The 21,846-nt window shown below is 49.5% G+C and overlaps 1 protein-coding gene across 3 annotated transcripts in view; it reads right to left on the reverse strand.

Moving 5' to 3' along the window:
* AKT2 (v-akt murine thymoma viral oncogene homolog 2) overlaps positions 1 to 21,846 on the reverse strand; it is a 62,298-nt gene that overhangs the window by 7,312 nt on the left and 33,140 nt on the right. For 2 of the 3 annotated variants that reach the window (XM_008582326.1, XM_008582333.1), the window contains exons 5-14: positions 10,058 to 10,211; positions 9,448 to 9,579; positions 7,705 to 7,770; positions 6,586 to 6,654; positions 5,592 to 5,714; positions 4,041 to 4,169; positions 3,657 to 3,871; positions 3,008 to 3,095; positions 2,788 to 2,890; positions 100 to 1,752 (exon numbers count right to left, since the gene is read on the reverse strand). In XM_008582326.1, the coding sequence (XP_008580548.1) occupies positions 1,673 to 1,752; positions 2,788 to 2,890; positions 3,008 to 3,095; positions 3,657 to 3,871; positions 4,041 to 4,169; positions 5,592 to 5,714; positions 6,586 to 6,654; positions 7,705 to 7,770; positions 9,448 to 9,579; positions 10,058 to 10,211 (1,159 nt within the window). In that variant the 3' untranslated portion in view covers positions 100 to 1,672. Of the gene's footprint in view, positions 1 to 99; positions 1,753 to 2,787; positions 2,891 to 3,007; positions 3,096 to 3,656; positions 3,872 to 4,040; positions 4,170 to 5,591; positions 5,715 to 6,585; positions 6,655 to 7,704; positions 7,771 to 9,447; positions 9,580 to 10,057; positions 10,212 to 21,846 lie in introns of those variants that run through there. The other variant, XM_008582340.1, reaches the window with a different exon arrangement.

The raw sequence follows: 21,846 nt of genomic DNA on the forward strand, positions 1-21,846 counted from the left end.
ATGGAGCAATGGGAGCAGGAGGTAACTGGTGTCCAGGGACCATACTTAGTTATCAAGGCAAGGCCCAGGTTGGTGGGCCAGCATAATTGCAGGCTGGGCCCTGGTCTGAAATGAGTGTCTTTATTGCTTGTACCGTACAAATATGAGGAACAGGGAAAGGCAAGTGGGAATGAGGGGGAAATTGTCAGATAAACAACATACACACACAAAAAGGAGAAAAGAACCCCCACCCACCCAAACCAACCCTCACCCCACAATGCCCTTCTGTGAACTGCCTAGTACAGGAGGTGGGGTGGGGAGATCAAAATCACAAAAACTAAATTTCAAACACCCAGAGATGTTTGGGGGAGGGGAGGAGAGATGTGGGCAGGGCAGCAAGGGAGGGGCTCCCAGGTGGGGCTCCTCCCACTGGGTCAGCACCCCGCCCCCCACGAGGTGAAGTGCTCAGGCCAAGGATGGGGGCCCGAGCCCACACACGCCACACACACTGGAGGACTCAGACACACTGCCCTCCCACACACATACCCGACACACATGCACAAACACACACCCATGTGCCTCTGCATCCCAGACACACAAGGATGCCCACTGACACATGTGTACCCACAGCACTGACACGGACTCGCGTCACGTTCACCTTAAGGCTGCAGAACGTGGGACCCTGGAGAAGGGGAGGGAGTGAGGCAACCTGGGAGCCTCCTTTCTCAGAGGCTCCCCGTACCCCAATACGTACCAGAGACGCCCACCCCTTCCCTAACCCAAGTCCATGGGGCCCAATACTGTCTCGGTGTGAGATGTGTAACAGCCGAGGCTGGTGCCCCTCCGCCCCAGGCAGAGAGAAGGGCGTTACCCAAGCCCCATCCTCCTGGGCCAGGGCCAGGGCCGGGCCCTGGATCCAGCAGGAGGCAAGGCCAGCTGGAAGGAAGTCCTGGTAAGGCACGGGGCTGGGGGCCGGGCTGGCTAGCCCTCAAATGTTCCTCCTGCCTTGTCCACAGGGTAAGGAGAGCAGCTTGGGGGTGAGGTGGGGAGGCAGGGCCCACCTCCGAGCCCCTCTTCGTTCCCCACAATGCAGATCCGAGGACCTGGCCCCATTCACAAGGGAGCCCTAACGTCCTCATGCCTTAGCTTCCAAAAGCCCCCACCTGTCCCTGGACATTATTGCTTTTCTGCCCCCATGGCAGGGGGAGGGCAGGGATCAGACTGCCCCATGCCAGGCCACTCTGAGCCTAGGCAACAGGGGGTGGAAGGCAGCACCAGGGCACTGTCCGCTGGGCGACATGTCCCAGCAGAACGCAGCCTCCATCCAGAAGCAGCAGCATAAGCGGGCTGCCTGCCGGGTGCCTGGCCAGAAATTCAGGCAGGCCCACAGCTTCATGCTTCACCCGTCACTGGGGCTTGTGTTGATTAAAAACCCGAATCTCTCCATCCACACAACAGCCCGGTCCTGGGGCAGGAGGCAGAGAATTGCCCAGAGGTGAGGCTGGAGGCAAGGGCTGCTGGGACCGCTGAGGTGAGTTTGGGAGAGGACTAAAGAAGGAACTGGAAATGGGGGTGGGGAGGTGAGGGATGGAAAAACAAACCAAAAAGGCAAAATAAAAAGTTAAAAAAAAAAAAAGCCACCCGAGCGGTGGATGGCAGCCGAGCGTGCGTCCTGTGGCGGCAGGCAGGCTGCTCACTCGCGGATGCTGGCTGAGTAGGAGAACTGGGGGAAGTGGGTCCGCTGGTCCAGCTCTAGAGAGCCCAGGCTGTCATCTGCAGAGGTTGGGTGGAGGCACATTGGGGAGGACTGGCCTAGAGGGCCCAGGCACCCTTCCCATACTCCCTGGAGAACCAGCCACAGGCAGAACTACAGTAGACCACAGTAGGAACCCCCACCAGTGGAGGCTGCTCACAAGTGAGACAGGAAGGTTCAGCAGCTTCCTCCCTGATAGAGCCCCCTCAGCACCGTCCCCACTCCCCAGGCTGCAGCCCTGGCCCATCCACCTGCAGCCTGCTCGCTTAGCCTCCCCAGCCACCACCATGGTCTAGCCCAGACCTCCAACTCATCCTCCACATGCAGCCATGGAGGGAACTTTCTAAAGCCCTAAGGCAACCCCATCCCTCTCTGCACAAAACCCTTCCATGGCTCCCCATGCAGGAAATCCCCACTACTCCCAGTGGCCCCCAAGATCCTCTCCTCCCCCATCTATTCTGACTGCTGCCTGTTCCTTGACCATGCAATGCTTTCTCCCATTTCTGGCATCCCATCTGCCATCCCTTCTGCCAGGAATGCATCTCACTAATATGTTTGTTTCCTCCTCCAGGAGGCCTCCCTCACCCACAGGCCACATTAGACATTTCCTCTGGGATTCTCCAGTCCCTGGGCTCCTACACCCTAGCCCTTACCACTCTGGACTCTCACCCCATCTGGACTGGGCGGTCCCTGAGGGCAGGGCCCAGGGCAGACTTGGTCACTGCAGCACACTCCCCAGCATAACCCAGCCCTGGGCTGGATTCAGAGAAAGAACTCAAACAACTGAAGAGGTAATGAACCAGTCTAGCCCCAAAGACCCAGGCTCTCTCCTACCCAGAGCTCTGGAATGTACTGTAGCCAATGGTTCCTGGTAAGCCTCTCCAGGTCCAAAGAAGACCAATAGCAAAAGGCCCTGTGAGTAGATCTTAGGGCAAACTGTCCAGATACGGAGAGCGTGGCCTATGAGGATCTTCCTCGAGAGCTGGGTCAAGAGCAGATCCCATCCCTCCACTACCCAGCCAGGCCCGCCAGGCCAGGGGGCCCTAGACACTCACAGCGGTCCGGGGGTGTGATTGTGATGGACTGGGCGGTGAATTCATCATCGAAGTACCTTGTATCAACCTCAGATGTGACCTGAGGCTTGAAGGGTGGCAGGAGCTACAGAGAGAAGAACCCTGACTCAGGGACCCTGAGGACAAGAGGCTTTGACCAAGGTCACTAACGAGCAGACCAGGCCCTTGGGAGCTCTTGTTGGGTCAGGTAGTGGGGGCTCACCTTCTTCTGTACCACGTCCTGCCAGTTGATGCTGAGGAAGAACCTGTGCTCCATGACCTCCTTGGCATCGCTGGGCCCCCCACCGAGCCTGGGCAGAGACTGCCATCAGCGCCCGCCTCCCGGAGCAGCCAGGTTCTGGGAGACGGGCTCTTGGTACAGATGGGCCTAAGCTGTGACATGCAGGCTCTGCACAGCCTTTCATGATTCTGTCCTGGCCACAAACCACCACTGCACTCAGGAAGAAACGAAGGCCCAGGGAGGGGAGGTTCCATGCCCAAGGTTGGAGCCAGGGAGACTGCAAACTGGAGCCACGTGGCCTCACAGCCTGCCCTCACCCCGAGTCCGGAAAGGGAGCTAACCAGGTGGGCTTGGCAGATGGCAGGTTCACATCCTACCACATACAACTTGGCACCCCTAGACCTGGCAAAGGACTGCTCTGTTCCTCAGTGTCCTCATAAAACAAGGCAGTGCAGGGAGAGTGCCAGCAATGGCCTGGCCCCAAGGGAGCTGTCCCTAAGTGCCAGCTGTGGGGATTATCAGGGTCTGTGCAGGGACAACACAGTGTGCTTGTAGACACTGCCCCCTCCAGGCCCAGCGGACAGTGTCAACAGGTTGCACTGATCTGGGTCAGGCAGAGGCCGGCCCTCACCTTTGCTTGGGGTCCTTCTTAAGCAGCCCAGCAAGCAGGGACTTGGCCTCGGGGCTGAGTGTGCGCGGGAAGCGGATCTCTTCCATGAGGATGAGCTCGAAGAGGCGCTCGTGGTCCTGGTTGTAGAAGGGCAGGCGGCCACACATCATCTCGTACATGACCACACCCAGCCCCCACCAGTCCACAGCCCGACCATAGTCATTGTCCTCCAGCACCTGAGGAGAGAAGGGCAATGAGAGCCAGGCCCGTGGCCCCTGAGGCTGGGGAGCGCCTGTAGGGAACTACAGTCCTGCCCCTGAGGGTCTGCGCGAGGCACACACACAGCTGTGAGGGTCCCCTCCACCCTTAGCCTCACACGCTCCTGTGTCCCCCAGCCCCAGAAACCTCAGGCGCCAGGTACTCCGGGGTCCCACAGAAGGTTTTCATGGTAGCCCCATCACTGATGCCCTCCTTGCACAGGCCAAAGTCAGTAATCTTGATATGGCCATCTTTGTCCAGCATGAGGTTTTCCAGCTGTAGGGAGAGTCAATGTTTCAGGGACATGTCCCCCCAGGGCTTCCCACCGCCCAAGCCCTTCATCCCAGTGGCCCGGGCTGGCAGCTGTTATGCCAGGAGCTGCTGGGCATTACCTCCCCCAAGCCAGGCTGGCCCACAGCACACGCAGCATGGTTAAGGTTAAGTCTTTGAGGGCCAGCCCATGGCTCACTTGGGAGAGTATGGTGCTGATAACACCAAGGCCAAGGGTTCAGATCCCTATATAGGAATGTCCGCTAAGCTCACTTCGGAGAGCGTGGTGCTGACAACACCAAGTCAAGGGTTACAATCCCCTTACCGGTCATCTTTAAAAAAAAAAAAAGGTTAAGTCTTCACCCTCTGAGGCTTAGAGAAAGGCCAGACCTGATATGTTCCTGCACTCTAGCCATGCCTCAGGATAGCTGAGAAACAGCCAGGAAGGGGAAGGTGGGAGCCAGGCCCTGCCCCAGCCTGCTGCCCCCACCGTGAGCAGCAGTTTCTTAAGTTTGGATGTGAGGGAACTCTCCTTCCTGTTTTTTTCTAAATTTTTTTCCTTTTAATTATGAAATATACACCAGGAAAGAGTACAAAACATAAAACACAAATGGGTAATTTAGTTAAGGCCTTTGTGTAACCTCTACCAGGTTGAGAAATAACACTAGCAGCCCCCTATGTGCCCCTCCCAGTTGTTAAGGACCTCCCTACCCTCCACTGGGAAGTAACTTTTATTATTTTTTTGGCAGCTGGACAGAACAGGGATCCAAACCCATGATCTTGGTATTATAAGACTATACTCTAACCAACTGAGCTAACCAGCCAGCCCATGGAAGTAACTTTTGCTTTTCTTTACAGTTTTTACCAGCTATGTATACACCTGTAAACAATATTGCATTCATACCTGTTCTGGCTTTTCCCCCTCAACATCATTAGCCTATGTGTCCACGTTTGTGAGTAGCTGTGCTGTGTTCTCTTCACCTGCTGTGTAGAATCCCAGTGTGGGACCACACACCACAATGTACTTTACCCATTCTCTGACAGGACATTTGGGTTGCTTCCAGTTTGGGCTAGTGTGAATAGTGCTGCTCTGAGCATGTGTGTACACATTCTGAGGAAAACACATGTCCCTGCTTCTGTTGTACACACAGCTAGAGCAGACGGCTGGCACTCAGCTTTGCTGGACATGCCAAACTATCTTCTAAAGGGCTTGCGCCAATTTACACCCCCACCAGCAGCCTAGGAGGCTCAGAAAGGTCCCTCCCTACAGAACCACGACCCTGGACCTTGGCAGGGAGTTTGGCATATAAGGCAAAGGGCCTGGGCCCAGCCTTCCTAGTGTGAGTCCCATGTGTGCACCATGGGCCAGCCTGGACCCTCTGTGTGCTTGTGCCACATACTCCAGCCCACCCCAGACTGCACGCTAACCTTGATGTCACGGTATACCACATCCCGCGAGTGCAAGTACTCAAGAGCGGACACAATCTCTGCGCCATAAAATCGGGCCCGCTCCTCTGTGAAGACACGCTCCCGGGACAGGTGGAAGAACAACTGCCAGAGGAAGGGGTGTGGAGAGGAGATCAGACCCCTGACCAGAGGAGGGAAGGACAGGGGCCATGGCCCACACCCCACCCACCTGCCCTCACCTTCGCAGCCCGTGGTCCCCAGCCCAGGGACACAGTGACACCTGCTCCATGAACTGGCAAGTGTCAGCAAGAGGGACCGAGTGAGGGGCAGTAAATAGAGAAGAGCTCACATGAGGAGCAAGGGACAGCCAGTAGGTGCCAACGAGACAGTAAGGGAGGGATGGCATGAGGGGATCAGTGAGTGAGGGAGTGACAGCAAGGAAGCAAAGAGGAACACAAATCATAAGCAAATGACAAGAAGCTGTGAGTGAGATCAAATCAGACAGATGAAGCAAACAAATGACCACACTCCAGTGAGTTACATCTGTGTACACAGAGAAGGGCATGAGAGACGAGTGGGTGACAGAAGTGAGTGTGAGCAACTCAGTGACAGTGAGTGGCTGAAGTTATATGCATCAGAGAACATGGGGAAAACGGGGTGCCGTGGGCTTTAACCCTCACATGCTTTCTCTGGAGCCTTTAAGAACACACTACCTGGTGCGGTCAGCCAACCCATGGCCCTCCACACCTCTCTGGACCTGGGTTTGGGCCCTACCCCACCAACACCCTAGCTGTGTGAACGTGGGCAAGCCACTTAACCTCTCTGAGCCTCAGTTCCCCTACCTGCAAAATGGGAGATGCTCCTGCCTGCCTCAAGGGGGATGGGGAGAGTGGAAGAGGATGACATTCAGTAAGTCTCCCTCCACCTCCCATCCATCTCACACAGTTCTTCTCCACCTCCTCCCACACTACAGAAGGACACACCCAGACGGTGAGGCTGGGGCAGCTGCGCTCACCTCCCCACCGTTGGCATACTCCATCACGAAACACAGGCGGTCGTGGGTCTGGAAGGCATACTTCAGTGCCTGTGGAAAGGAAGGTGCCAGGGTGGGAGGAGGGAAGGAGGAGGAGCGACACTGCTCATTCTGCACACACACTCCCTACCGGGGCCTGGGCTGCAGGAGTCAGGTAGATGGTCTTCAAATCGGCTTCACCTTTTGGGGGATGTGAGTGAACTCATGTCTCGGAGGGCAGGGAAAGGGTGACTGTGCTGAACCACCTTGTCCTCTGCCATCACCAGGCACAGCCAGGGAAGAATGTATGTTCTGAGTAACCACAGCTGTTTTACTTCGCTCTTCCTCTTGTCTTAAAAGTAAAATGTGTCAAACACACACACACAGTGATGTATATGCTATGGCTAGGAGTGGCGATGGCTTGGGAGCCGACTCCAAAGACAGGATGGACAAGCTGTCAGCCAACAAACAGTAGTTCTCAAATTGTGCTCTAAGGAGCCCTGGAGAGAGTTCCTCAGAGACACTTTGGGTGACCCCTCCACACAAAACAACTCTACTGTTCTGTGTCTTCTACACTGAGGTAACTCATGATTCCATCTGAACAGGTGCTATGGCTTAATAGGACATCTGGAGAGCAACTAAGCTAAAGAAATGACACATAAGCCATCCTCAACCTAGTCCATTTAACTGTTGGCCTCTGGCCTTGACGGAGACTGTGGCCCAAAGAGGTATCTACTCAGCCAAGTTGACAGGCAACACAATGATAACACATCTACCTCTATGATTACATCTTAAAACAAAAACAAAAACTAATGTTCCCCCTTTGACCAACTGGGCTAAGTGCCTCTAACTCACAGCAGCCATCTTCTCCTGGGGCCATCTTGTAATGTGATATCTTCACTTGGCTGAAGCGCCAACATGAAGCCACAGTCTATGAAGAAGCTGCTACCCCTGGTGTCTTGGTTCAGGTGATTTGGAGAGCACAGCAACGCCTTGCCCTGCTCACCTGGTCTACACCAAGGTTGTGCTTTGTAGAGGCAGGTTTAGGCTCCTTCCCTGAACTCTGCTCAAAGGAGCTAGCCTGGAGGCCCCACGTTGCCTGAGAAGGGGAGTTTGACTCACAGTGAGGAATGGGTGCCTGGTGTTCTGGAGGACCCGGCTCTCGGTAACTGTGTGAGCAACTTCATCCTGCAGACAGAGAACATGGGTGAGGGGCTGGTGGGCAATACCATGCCTGCCCATCTCACGCTGTCCTTAGGGACAGGGGAGCAATGTCTTGGGGAAATGCAATTCCATTCCTAGCCATAAATGCAGAAAGAAAGACAGGAGTAGAACATTACCATGTATAAGCCCTAACTAAATAATGGACTCGGACAAGGATAATCAGTGACTTTCTCAAAACCACAAAGTGAAAAGTCGATGGGGACTTTACAATGGAGGGATCAGGCTGCCACTACCTGAACCCACGGGCCAATTATAACACCCCTAAGGGGAAATAAGCAGACATTATGAGACCCCTGAGGTGCTGCCACAGGATGTAGGAAACACCACCTACAAAGTATCCTCATCCAAAGAAGGAACTGGATCTAATTAAGACTCTAGACTGTAGAACGGTGCTTCACAGGGTGTGGGCCTCACACTGGCAGCATCAGCATTGCCTGGGAACTTATAGAAATGCAAACTCTCAGGCCCCACCCCAGACCCACTGAGCCAAAAACCCGGGTAGGCCCAGTCTGTCTTACAAGCCCTCTGGGCAACTCGAACACAAGCAGCAGAAACACCAAACCACCACCAGTGTACAAAAATCCTCAACCACCTGTAGTAACTTGGACGCTGGCTCTCCCCTGGGGCAAGTTTATCCCCAGGGGACACTGGAAATGTCTAAAATAATTTTTGATTGTCACACCTGAGGGGAGGGGCGGTGCTGCTACTAGCTTTAGTGGGTAGAGGCCAGGGATGCTGCTAAACATCCCACAACGTACAGGACAATCCCCCAGAATAAAGAATGATCTGGCCCAAAATGTCAAGAGTGCTGAGGCTGAGAAACCCTACCTTGGACCAGTTACATCAGAAATTAACTGTTAATCACGCTGGATTGATCATAGCACCATATGATTATATTCTTTAAAATCCTTATCTGTTAAGATACATATTTAAGTATGTACACGTGAAAAGATATGTCTAGAATATGCCTTAAAATACTCCAGAACAATCATATACATTGTATATTGACAAAATAAAAATTTAACGGGAAAAAAAAAACCATTTTCAGATAAACAAAAAAAATAAATAAATAAAAGGTTTTCAATACTGGGTAAAAAAAAAAAAAAAAAAAACCCCCAGAACAAAAAAAGGGAGGGGAGGGCACAGCTAATGACACAAGACTAACTAATGCTGATAATTGCTGAAACTGGATGATGGCCACATGAGACTCTATTTTTCTTTTTAAAATTTTGTGTGTTTGCAATCTTCCATTATAAAAACCTTAAATAAGGGGAAAAAATAACACTCCATTCCCAGCCCAGCCTCCCCACATGGACTTCAATTCAGGCACTGACAGCAACTGCTGGTGGAGGCCCCAAGGCAGACGCCCTCCATAGGCATCTCCTAGGCCACCAGAGGGAGGGGTGGGGGACTCATTAGCAGGCAGGACAGCCCACTCCTCTATGGGCCTCAGGCTCCTATTCTCTGACTGGGGACTTACAGGACTGAGTCCAAAGGGCATGGGGTTTGTCAGGGATAATAAAACTAAGAAGCAGAAGTTATGGGTAAGACTAAGCAGCAGAAGGCCCCACAAGAGCTCTTAACCATGGCTCCAGACCGTGGCCCCCAGCGAAGCCACTGTTCAGTCCCTGGAGTGCCCACCTTGGCGATGATAACCTCCTTCCGCAGGATCTTCATGGCATAGTAGCGGCCAGTAGCCTTCTCCCGCACCAGGATGACTTTGCCAAAGGTGCCCTTGCCAAGCAGTTTGAGATAGTCAAAGTCATTCATGGTCTGCAGGGGATGGGGAGAGAGTAGGGGCAGACAGAGCCTGGCACATGGCCCGTGGGAGGAAATTTCAACAAAGAAAGACGAAAACCAAAAGACACTATTGCCAAATGCTTAGATTAGGGCAGGAAGGGAGGCTCTGGGCAGCAACTGTTTGTTCTGAAGCAGCCTTCAGACCATGGCTCTCCCAGCACAGGGTCTTGGGAGGGATGGGCCAAGGTCTGACATGGGGGTAGGTGGATCTTCACAATCCCCTAGGATGAAGCTGCAGCAGGTCCACCCAGGGCTGCCCCTCATCCCAGGGGCACAGAGCAGCCCCTGGGGCATCTACAACCTGGAACCAACCCATCCTGTGGGGCAGCCATTAAGTCTCTCAGATGGACCCCTGTGCATGTCATACAGAAATCAAGGAGGACAGGGCCAGTATTGGGAGTGGTGGCCACTTGCAGCTGGCAGCCCCTGGCTACCAGCCCCCAGCACTTACCACTTTGGCTCGTGCCTTGCTGACTGCCACTTCCATCTCCTCAGCCGCAGAGGAATCACTGGGGGAGCCACACTTGTAGTCCATGGGGTCCTCACCTGGGCCCTGCTGCTTGAGGCTGTTCGCAACCATCTGGATGGCCCGCATCCACTCCTCCCTGTGTGGGGACAGACATGCATCTTGAGTCCCAGGGAGCCAGATTCCTGGGCCTCAGGGCTGGAGGGCTGAGTGCACCTCCCAGCCCACGTCCAGCCCTCCAATGGGCAAGCAAATGACCAGACAGCTTTGGGCATTTGGGCGAGATCTATCTCAGCCACTGAGAACTGATGGGACTTGACTGAAATTTCACAGACTTCTGGCTGAGGTGGGTGGGAGAGAGTAAGAGTGGAATAGGGAGAAAGATCATCCATTTCCCAGAAGTGGCCTGGCCTGAGACCACCTGAAGCCAGGCAGCAGTGAAAGCATCAAAGAGGGGAGACCATCCTTCTTCACAGCCCCTTGAAAATGAGCCGCCACCCTGAGCCTCGAATGAGGAAGAGACAGTGTTCCTCTGAATTCCCTCAGAACAAATGACAAGCTCAAGTTTACAGGTCACCAATGTTTTGTCAAGGAAAACCAAGAGTAAAAGGAAGCATTTATTAACCAAAGCAGCTTAAGATCTTATAAGGCAAGAGCTGGCTGACATGACTCCCTGAAGAGGACATTATGCCAGGAGCAGGAGAGGGCATGGCAGGTTCTAGTGGGCCAGGGATGTGAAAGAAAAGGTGGGGGACTGGAAGCAGGACCCAGCAAAAGGGAGCCTGGTTTAAGGACAATAAAATAGTCCTGTCACTCATAATTTAGAACTTGCTAGGAAAGAATTCTGATACTTGCAAACTGTTCTATCTAATAAGAGAAAATGACCAGAAACCAAAAAGAAAAACAATTAGGCAAAATGATACTAAATTGTCCATATCCCATTTTGACCCCCCACACAGGAATTCTAGGGGCCCCAGCCAATACATTTTTTTTTTTTGGAGGGGGGAGGCTGGCTGGTACAGGAATAACCTAACACATTTTGAACCCTCCGTGTATATTGCTTGTGTCTAAAAAACAGCCACATGACCAGTGGGAAAAATCCAATGTTCAATAAGAATGAAAAAATTCAAAGAACACAAGTAGGGAAACTCCCAAATCCCAGTGATTTAAATAAGCTGCAGTGAGTGCAGCCAACTCTGATGGGAGCCAAGAACAGGCCAAACCCTTCACACGCACCTTCCAGAATCGCCCCTGCCCTGGCGGGCAATCGTTACTGTTCCCATGCTGCTGAGGCACGGAGGCCCCTACCCAAGGGAACAAGCATCTAGGACTGGGCTTCAAAGTCCAAGTCTGGTCCAGCTGCTGAGCTGTGCTCCTCCCGAGCCTCCATTTCCTCACCTATCGCACAAACTACTTCTATTTCCACCAGTCCTATGAAGCACATTTTCCCATATTCTGATACTACCAGAATACAGATGCATCTCACAGTTGGTAGACTACCTTGACTTAATTGGGCTCTGCTTTTTCTTGATATTATATAAAATAACAGTGTCTTTCAGATGATGGCATTTTGGATTCACTGAAACATACCAGCAGTGCTTAACACACGGGGTTGATGTGAGGCAGACAGAATGCACGTGAAACATCTATGCAATGAGATATTCTGCAGCTGAGAAAGAACGAGGCAAGTCTATTCCAACATGGAATGATGTGAGACATCTTAAGTGAAAAGAGGAAGGAGTGGACAGTGTAGAGCTCTGTGCTTCTAGTTAGAAAATAAAGAGATTTCTGCACACACATGCTCACCATAAGCACATACATCTCCGGAAGAGCAGTCATAGCTATGGAGCCCTGGCTGCCTCCAAGGAGGGGAACTGGGAGTCAGGAACTGTCCCCCTTTAATAACAAACACGCACAGAGCACTCATTATTAACCATCCCCTCCTTCCGCATTATAAAGAAAGAAACTGAGGCACAGATTAAGAAACCAAATTCAAGAAAAACACAGCAGTTGCTCCAAGCCCGGTAGCTGGGATCACAAAGGGTCTATAGCCTTTCCCACAGCCCACAGGCAGGACACTTCTTGCTTAGCTCCGTAGCTTGCTGAACCAAGCAGCAACTAAGCTCAGAGGTCCCAGTTTATGCATGAGAGGCTCTACCTTCTCAAACTGGCCTCATTCACCCGAGATCATGCTCTGTAAGACAGATGGGTGAATGTCATATCATGCTTTGTAAGAAAGATGCATAAACATCAAGTGGTGGCACACTGCTTCTTACCACCCGACTAGAGTCTGGGGTCCCCATAACCCATATATGTCCACCCCATGAGTGCAGGGATCTCCATCTGCTTTGAATGTGGTGTGCCCCAGGACCTGTGACAGGCACTTGGTAGTTATTTGGGTAATGAATGAGCAAGGCAGCCAAAGTCCACGTGGCCCCAGAACCCGTGCACACCCAGGTGGAGCACACAGTAAGGCTGGTGTACACCCAGGCAGAGCCCGCTGGCCTCTTCCCTCCCTGACCCAATGCCTCAAGCGATATGCTTTATCAGACCCATAGCTATCCTCTTACTTCTCTTAGAAATTTTTATTTACTTTTAAAAGTTCTATAATATTTCAAATAACCTACTTTTTTAAAAGGCAGACTGTTTAAATTTTTCCTTTTTTTTTTTAAAGACTAAGATCATAGAAAATGTTTTCTGACAACATTAACAGAAGGAAATTTAGAAAACTTACAAATGTGTGCAAATTAAACTACACTCTCCTAAATAAACAATGAGTAAAAAGAAAAATCAGAGAAATTAGAGAGTACTTTGAGATAAAGATCAGAGCACAACATATAAAAATTTACAGGATGCAGGCCTCATGCAGTGCTTAGAGGAAAATTTATACCTGTAAATACCTATATTGAAAATGAGAAAAATCTCAAACCAGTAATATAAATTTGTACCTTAAGAAAATAGAAAAAGTAGAGCAAACTAAACTAAAAGCAAATATAAGTAGGAAATAACAAAGAGTACAACAGAAATATATATGAAATAGGGAATTAAAAAACAATAAAGAAAAGCTACAAAACCAAAAGTTAATTCTTTAAAAAGATAACAAAATTTGCAAGCCTTTACCTAGACTGACCAAGAAAAAAGAAAGAAGACCAAAACTACTAAAATCAGATAAAGTAGGGGCATTATTACATTGTCAATATGGCTTTTTTTGGTAGTAATATTTAGGTTCTTTTTCTCATTTGCATTTTTGTTCTACCAGTGGGTTTTGTTCTTTCTTGTGTACTCATGGTAGTGATTATTGTTTTTCAGATTCCAGATGCAGGATTTCCTTGAGGATTTCTTATAGGGCTGGTCATGCGGTGGTGAACTCCTGCAGCTTTTGTTCATCTGGAAAATATACTATTTTTCCTTCATTTCTGAAGGATAGCCTTGCTGGGTATAGTATTCTTGGCTGGCAGTTTTTTTCTTTTAGTATTTTGAATATATCATCCCATTTTCTTCTGGCCCGTAGAGTTTCTGCTGAGATGTCTGCTGTTAGCCTGACAGAGATTCCCTTACAGGTGACTTGATGCTTTTCTTTTGCTTCTTTTAAGATTCTCTCTGTCTTTGAGCTTTGCCAGTTTGACTATAATGTGTCTTGGAGAGGATCTTTTTGAGTTGAATCTGTTTGGGGATCTTTGAGCTTCCTGGATCTGAAGGTCTCTCCCTATATCTGGGAAATTTTCTGTTATTATTTCAGTGAATAGGTTTTCCATGCCTTTTCTTTTCTCCTCCCCTTCTGGAACACCCATGATTTGAATATGCGCTTAAGGTTGTCTGCTAGATCTCTTAGATTTTCATTTTATAAAATTCTTTTTCCGTTTTTTTGTCCACCTGGGTTATTTCAAAAAGACTATCTTCAAGATCAGAAATTCTTTTGTCTGCTTGTTCTAGCCTGCTACTTAAGCTATCAGTTATGCTTTTAATTTCGTTGAGAGTGAATCTTTCAGTTCCATGAGTTCTGCTACATTCTTTTTTAAGGTATTGATCTCTTTGTAAATTTTCCCCTTCATATCCAGGATTTTTTTTTTTTTTTTTAAAGATGACTGGTAAGGGGATCTTAACCCTTGACTTGGTGTTGTCAGCACCACAGTCTTCCAAGTGAGCTAACCGGCCATCCCTATGTAGGGATCCGAACCGTGGCCTTGGTGTTATCAGCACCGCACTCTCCCAAGTGAGCCACGGGCCAGCCCCACATCCTGGATTTTTTTTCTCATTTCATTATGTTGTCTGAGTCTTCTCACATCTCAGTGACTTTTCTTAAGACTGTTGCTTAGCATTTCTTTTCAGTCATTTCAAGAGTTTCCTGCTCTATAGGGTCCGGTATTTAAGAATTACTGTATTCCTTTGGTGGTGTCATATTTTCTTGGGTTTTTGTATTTCTAGTATCTTTACATTGATGTCTGCTCATCTGGAAGAGCAGTTGCTTCTTTTATTACTCTGGAGTGGGCCTTGAGGAGAGAGACATCCTCTTTTTCTAGTCTCTGCTGGTGACTCTCCTTGTGTCCATACAGTTGAGTGTCCAGTGGGATGCGTGCATGGTGGCTGTGGCTGCTGCTTTGGCATTGAGCCACTTTTATGGCAGCTGTGGTTGTGCTTGTGGTAGTGGCTGTGGTGGGCTGCCCACACAGAAGTGGTTTGATCGGCATGCTCTCTAGCCTGCATTCAGACAGTGGGTACTGCCCTAGGCTCCTTGCCTAGGACCCCTGGTATGCTCTCTTGACTACTTCCAGTAGGAGGAGGCTGAGGCTCACAGCTCCTTGCCTAGGACCCTAGGCATGCTCTCTTACCTGCTTCCAGGAAGAGGACTTCTCTCAGAAATTTTTAAATGCTAACTTGAGTGTAAGATGGTAGATAGTAAAAAAAATAATAATAATAATAACAGATCTCCTAAGAGACACAGTGAATACATTAAAAAGAAAAATATCTCTCTCTCATATATACAGATCTCAAGAGATTGTCACATGAAAAAAGCAGGTTGCAGACTAAGATGTCCGTGTGACACCATCTAAGTTTACAAAGAGAGGGGTGGAGAGGAGACACAGACAGGCCCTCAACAGTAGCCTGAATACATAAACAACCATGGTGGGCGCATCTACAACCAAGCACCAGAAGGAGGTGGGGGACAGAGGCGGCTACTCTGGAAGGGGATCAGGAGCACAGGCTCCAGAGCCACACCACTGGGGCTCTAATAGCAATTCTGCCACCTGGGTAAACTCACCCCTCTCAGCTTGCTCTGTTCCTCCATGGACTGTGGCTGCTGAGAAGCTGCCTATGAGAGCACTGTGCATGGGGACTGGCACAACTCATAAAAGGTGCTGAAGGCCCTGGGTGGGAGCCTGGACCTATCCCATCCATCCTGGCTCAAGCTGCCCACCACACAGGGGACTGTGGGAACCCACAGGGATGCAGGAAGTTGGTCAGGGGTAACTGGGGCTTTCCCGCTGCCTCACAGACCCCCAATCCTGCTCCAACTGGACTGAGGTTACAAGGTTGCAGCACTCAGAATTCCAGAGGAAAAGCAAGGGCCTCTGTCCAGGATATTCCTCAAGGGTTTGCAACATGGTATCTGGGGCAGAGGGGAGCTCCCAACCCAAGCTGGGGCTTAAGTACCCTCCATTCCCCAGAAGGAGAGCCCCTGAGGAAACCAACCTCCTTCCCTACCAAGAGACATGAGTAGATAAATAACAACACTAAATGGCCAGCTCCACAAACACCTCCTCATCAGATTCTCAAGAGCACAAGAGGGGAGAGGCAGCATTTCTGATGTGGAAACTGAGGCATGTGGAGGAGGAGTCACCTGTGAAGTTCACATGGCAGGGACTCATGCTCAAGCACAACCCGCTCCTCACTGGCACCATGCCACCTTTCCCTGTGCAGGGGATCTGAGTTTCAGACTCAGGAGAAGCTGGTAAGAGCTACGGCCTCGACTCCCTAACAAAGCCCAGGAGAACCAAGCAGGGACACTCTCTGGGAAAGGTTCATGGACCAAGGGACCCATGTCATGCAGCCCAGGAGCCTCCCCTCAGAAGTTGTGATCTGAACCACCTTTCAGAGAGGGACTTCCCCCACTAAACAACAGTACTGCTAATGCCTCTGACCTACAGATGCCAGCCCCTGTTGCACTTGATGTGAAGTAACTCCTTTAATCTTCCCAACAACCCCTGAGCAGTAGGTACTATTATTCACTTCATTCTGTAAATGAGGAGACTGAGGCACAGAGGAGCTGACATTTGCCCAACTTACACAGCCAGCAAGCAGAGGCCCAGGGACACAAGCCCAGGCATTCCCACTGCCCCCAGGAGCACTTCCCCATCAGGGGTGATTTCTGGAACCTTCTCATCCCTCACTTGGGTTCTAGGGCCAGGGAAGGGACAGGTGGGGGAGCCACGTATGCCCAAGCAACACTAGCCATGGCACAATGCTGCAAGTGGCAAAGGCTCAAGAGCCAGGAGCCCAAGGCCTGGACCTCAGCCCTATTGCACACTAGCTGTGTGACCCTCAATAGCCTGACTGCTCCAGTCTGTTTACCTCCCACATAAACTGGGGATCACACTGTGGTTGACAACACAGACTCTGGAACCAATGGCCTGGGCATAAATCCTAGCTCTACCTCTTTCTGCAGGCAACACTGAGCAGGTCATTTGATTTTCCTGTGCCTCAGTGGGCTGACTCACAAAGTGGGCACTAGACAGTCATGAAAGGGTAAAATGAGATGCTGGATATAATGTGCTCAGAGCACTGCCTGGCACAGAGTAAGTACCTCAGAGGGGTGTCATGAGCATTCACCGAGCCAACCAATATTTACTGAGTGCCTTCTGTAAGCCAGGTCTTGCTCTGGGCACTGAGGATGCTGCAGGGAATAAGCCCCATTGAAGTTCATGGCCTAACAGGGAAGACAAACATATGAAAGTCCTAAAGCAGGGACCAGAGAGGGAAGCCCCTTCTCAAAGCGTGGACAGGGAAGGCCTCTCTGAGGAAATGGCATTTATTTATTCATTTTTTAAAAATTTTATTTTGGCAGCTGGCCAGTACAGGGATCCGAACCTGGGACCTTGGTGTTATAAGGCTGTGCTGTAACCAACTGAGCTAACCAGCCAGCCCCGGAGATGGCATTTAAACAAGAACCTGAAGGATATCACTGGAACATGGACCATCCCCAGTGCCCAGAACAGGAACTTGGCACATGGCTGTGGAATCAATGAAACAGAGGGAAGGAGGTAGCCACACAGAGGGCTAGGAGGAAAAGGAATTCAGGCAGGAGGAACAGCAGAGCGAAGGTCCCAGGCAGGAGGAGCCTGAGGTGTTTGTAGAAGGCACAGCAGGTGCCAGTGTGGCTAGAGCCAACAGAGAGATGAGTGGAGTGGATGAGGGTAGGAAGGAGGACAGGCCCAGACCACTCTGGGCTCTTTATGCCACCATGGTAGGAATTTGGGTCTTAATTTTTAACACCACAGGAAGTCGCTGGGTTTTACCAGAGGGTGACAGGCTCCAATTTCTGTTTTAAGTCAGAGGCTGCTATGTGGGCTACAGACTGGGGGAACCAAAAGGAAAAGCAAGGAGACCAAGGCATCCTCCAGGTAAGAGGTGCTGGTAGCAGAGGAGATGGAGGAAAGAGAGGCACCAGCAGCCATGTGTGTGAAAGGGTGCCATGGGGCAGACCCTGCACCAGGCACTTTCATGTTTACTTCCTCATTTGTTCCTCATGACAGACAGAAAGCCCCACTGAGGGGCCGGCCCGGTGGCGCACTGGAGAAGTGCGCCGCTTGGGAGTGTGGCGGCGCTCCCGCCAAGGGTTCGGATCCCATGTGGAGACCGGTTCCCGCTCACTGGCTGAGCGCGGTGCGGGCGCAACACCGAGGGTTGCAATCCCGTTACCGGTCAGTAAAAAAGGAGGAAAAAAAAAAAAGAAAGCCCCACTGAGAAAGTGGCATAGCAACCTGTCTGACTCCAGAGCCTGGGCCCCAGTCCTGGGCTACCCCACTAAGCAGGACAAAATGAGCCTGGGAGGAAAGCTCAGGGAAGCAAAAGTGGCAGGGCTGTCTTTGGATGACAAACCTGTCCTTACAACTTCAGGAATGACAGCTGATTGTTGGTCTAACACTGGATGGAGGACCTCCCTCCCTAACCATCGCCCTCCTCTGACCCAGAGGCATCTGGGCATCTGCAGTCCCTCCCTGTTCACAGATAGCCTCAGTTGTGAGAACAAAATAAGTTAATATATGGAAAATCCTTAGAAGAACGTCTGGCTCAACAGAGAATTAGTTTTAATTATTCTTTTTGTTTATTCAACAAACATTTACTGAATGCCTATATATGTGCCAGGCACAAATAAATAAATATAAACAACAGAGTCCATGGGGAGGGGAACAGGGCAGGGTGCTCTGAGAAGGCAGCATTTGAGCAGAGACCTCATGAAGTTAAGGAGAGGACTGTGACGACATCTGGAGGAAGAGGGTCCTAGGCATAGAGAACAGCAAGTGCTAAGGCCCTGAGGCAGGAAGTGTGCTTGGCGTGTTTAAGGTACAGCAAGGAGACCAGTGTAGCTAAGTGAGGGCACTAGAGGTAAGAAATGACTCTGGATTGGTGGCCAGATTATACAGGATTTTGGAGGATATGGCATAGACTTTGGAGTTTACTCCAAGTAGGACTAAAAGCCACTCAGTTCTGAGCAGAGAAATTACACAAGGTTTATATCAAAAAGATCACACAAATCTGATGATTAAGCATTCCTGCCAAGACCAGGCGTCTGCAAACATTTTCTGTAAAGGGCTTTGCAGGCCACACAGTCTCTGCTACAACTACTCAACTCTGCCACTGTAGGGCAAAAGTAGCCATATACAATTTGTAAAGAAATAGACATAGCCATGTTACAATAAAATTTTATTTACTGAAACAGGAGACAGTGCTATAGTTTGCCAATCCTGCTCCAGACCTAACTTCTGGTTAACAGGAAATATAGGCATAGAAAAAAAGTAAACAATGCCAAAGGTAATAAAATGACACAACCTGAAGGTGGAACTGTACAAGACAACAAGTCTGGCTTGCCAAATAAATCAATGTCTTCAGGGTGAAAAAGAAGACAAAAGGCTAAACTAGGTTAAAATTGGCCAAAGAGACAATATGTACCTTGAATGAATCCTGATTTGAAAATCAACGTTTTGAGGATAACTAGGGAAATTCAAGTATGGGATGGACATGGGAAAGATATTAATATATATTATAATCATTTCATGTTTGATAAAGATATCATGATTCTATAGGAGAAAGCCCTTATTCTTAGGAGATGCCTGCTAATATATTAAGGCATAAAGTGTCACAAAGTATGAAGAGAAATTCAGGATTTAGCATAACAAATAGCAAGATGAGGCAAACATGGCAAATGTCCAACTGCTGAATCTAGGTGCAGAGTACCTGGATGTTCATTCATTACACTATTCTTTCAACTTTTCTACATAGGAAACAACAAGCTGGCAGTGGGGCAGTCAGCTGGGGAAGGCAGGAAAGGCAACCAGGAGCCCATGAAGAGGGGGATGCAGCACTTGGGCAATGACCAGTCACCAGTGTGGCGCCTGTCTGCCCTGCAACCCCCCATCTTTCCCTAGGCTTAGGAGCAGCCAGTCAACTTCAGGCTTATGTGGGGCAGGGCAGAGAGGACGGCATCAGTCAGCCATGAGCAGAGTGGAAGGGGCCTCCCCCTTGCTGGGTTTCTGGCTCATACTTCTCCCAGAGTCAAGGTCAGGAATCTGGGGTTTGGTGTCTCAGAGTCATTCCAGCAGACTTCTCTCCAGTGGCAGCTGAGGGTACTAAGAAAAGGAGAAAGGCAGAGGACTCTCCAGCCCTATACCTCCGTCTTAGTAACAGGATTCTCCCCCATACTGAGAAGCATGTTGTCTTGCAAAACTGGAAATCAGATCATCTCTCTCGCCTACTAAAACACTTGTGCCAGCTCCCCACTGCTCCTTTTCCAGCCTTGCAAACTGTGTGCCAGGTACTGCTGAATTAAGGACTTCCTGTTTATCATTCCTTTGAATCTTTTAACAACCCTGCGACAAACCCCAATTTATTAAGTGCCTGCCAACCCCCACGGGGATCTCCATCTGGTGTCCAAGGCCCCGGCTGAGCTCTCCAGCTTCAAGTGCCTCCACTTCCCCTCTTCCAAGACTCCTGGTCCCTTGATTCTTTGGTGACACAGAACCTCCGAGGTCCCTGGAATGCACAAGCTGTTTCACCTCCAGGCCTTTGCATATGATGATCCCTTTTCCTGGCCCTTTCTCCTTCCTATGTCCACGGCCAACTCCTAACCATTCTTCAAAACTCAGCCCTACACCCAGGTCCTACACACTTATTAGTCTTGATTTGTTTTCACAGGCAGTCCACATTTTGGCCTCCAGTTTTCAACTGAATAACAGCTTAGCTGGCCTGAGATGATAATTCTGTTCCTCTTGGTGGGGCAGGTAGTAAGAGGGAACTTCAAAAAGATCATGAAAAGATTCATATTATCTTTTAATTCTATTTTTCCAGAAACTTTCTGAAGCACCCTCATATTTTTAACCTTTGGGATATGCAGCGATAATTACAATATAGATTGTGGTAACAAAGCTTGTGATATTATTTTGTGTGGGCTCTAGAACTGTACTGTCCAAGAAGATAGCCACTAGCCACATATGGTTATTTAAATCAATTAAAATTAAATAGAATAAAAAAGTTCCATTCTTCAGTGCCACATTTCAAATGCTCAAAAGGCACAGAGTAGCTAATGGCTACCCTATTAGACAGTGCAAATATAGAACATTTCCATCACGGCAGAAAGTTCTCTTGGATGGCACTGTTTTCGGGTTCTCCAGAGAGTCAGCTGAAGCCTTACACCACGGACAAGCTATAGGAGTGTTTCTCAAAGTGCGGTCCAATAGGACAAAGTGGGAATAAAGAACATTTGCCACCCATTACAAAGGGCTAAGCTCTCTTATATATAAAGAGCCTTCAGATACAAATAAGAAAAAGTCCAACTACCCAATGAAAAAAAAGACAAACAATATGAACAGTTTTGAAAAGGAAACTCATGGCCCTTGAGGGTCAAACTCATCCACAGAGAGAGAAAGGAGAGTTAAAACTAACCAAAGGTGCAATTCCACACTACTCAGACTAGTGAAAATCCAAATGTTTGAAAACACAAGGCCATGGGGACATTCTTAGACATCACCTAGTAAAAACATCTTTCAAAATTACAAATGTATATTCCCCATGACTCAGCAATCCTACACCTAAGAATTCATCATACAGATTTACCTGTACACATGTCATGAGATCACAAAGTATTTCACTGCAGCACTACTTGTAATAAGCCAAAGGCTGGAAACAACCCTACTCCCCATTAATAAAGAAGTGTTAAATAAAATTGGGGACACACATGTCCAGCTCTTAAAATAAAAAAGGCAAAACAAAACACAATACAGTAGCAACAGTACTCTATATAGTGATGCAGAAAGATTCCCCAAGATACACTGTTAAGTAAAAAAAGCAAGTACAGGGGGCCGGCCCCGTGGTGCACTCGGGAGAGTGCGGCGCTGGGAGCGCAGCGACGCTCCTGCTGTGGGTTCGGATCCTATATAGGACTGGCTGGTGCACTCACTGGCTGAGCGCGGTGTGGGCGACACCACACCAAGGGTTGCAATCCCCTTACCGGTCACAAAAAATACAAAAAAAAAAAAAAAAAAAAAAAAAAAAAAAAAAAA

This window comes from Galeopterus variegatus, unplaced genomic scaffold (assembly GCF_000696425.1).
Source record: "Galeopterus variegatus unplaced genomic scaffold, G_variegatus-3.0.2 Scaffold93, whole genome shotgun sequence".
NCBI classification, from domain to species: domain Eukaryota; kingdom Metazoa; phylum Chordata; class Mammalia; order Dermoptera; family Cynocephalidae; genus Galeopterus; species Galeopterus variegatus.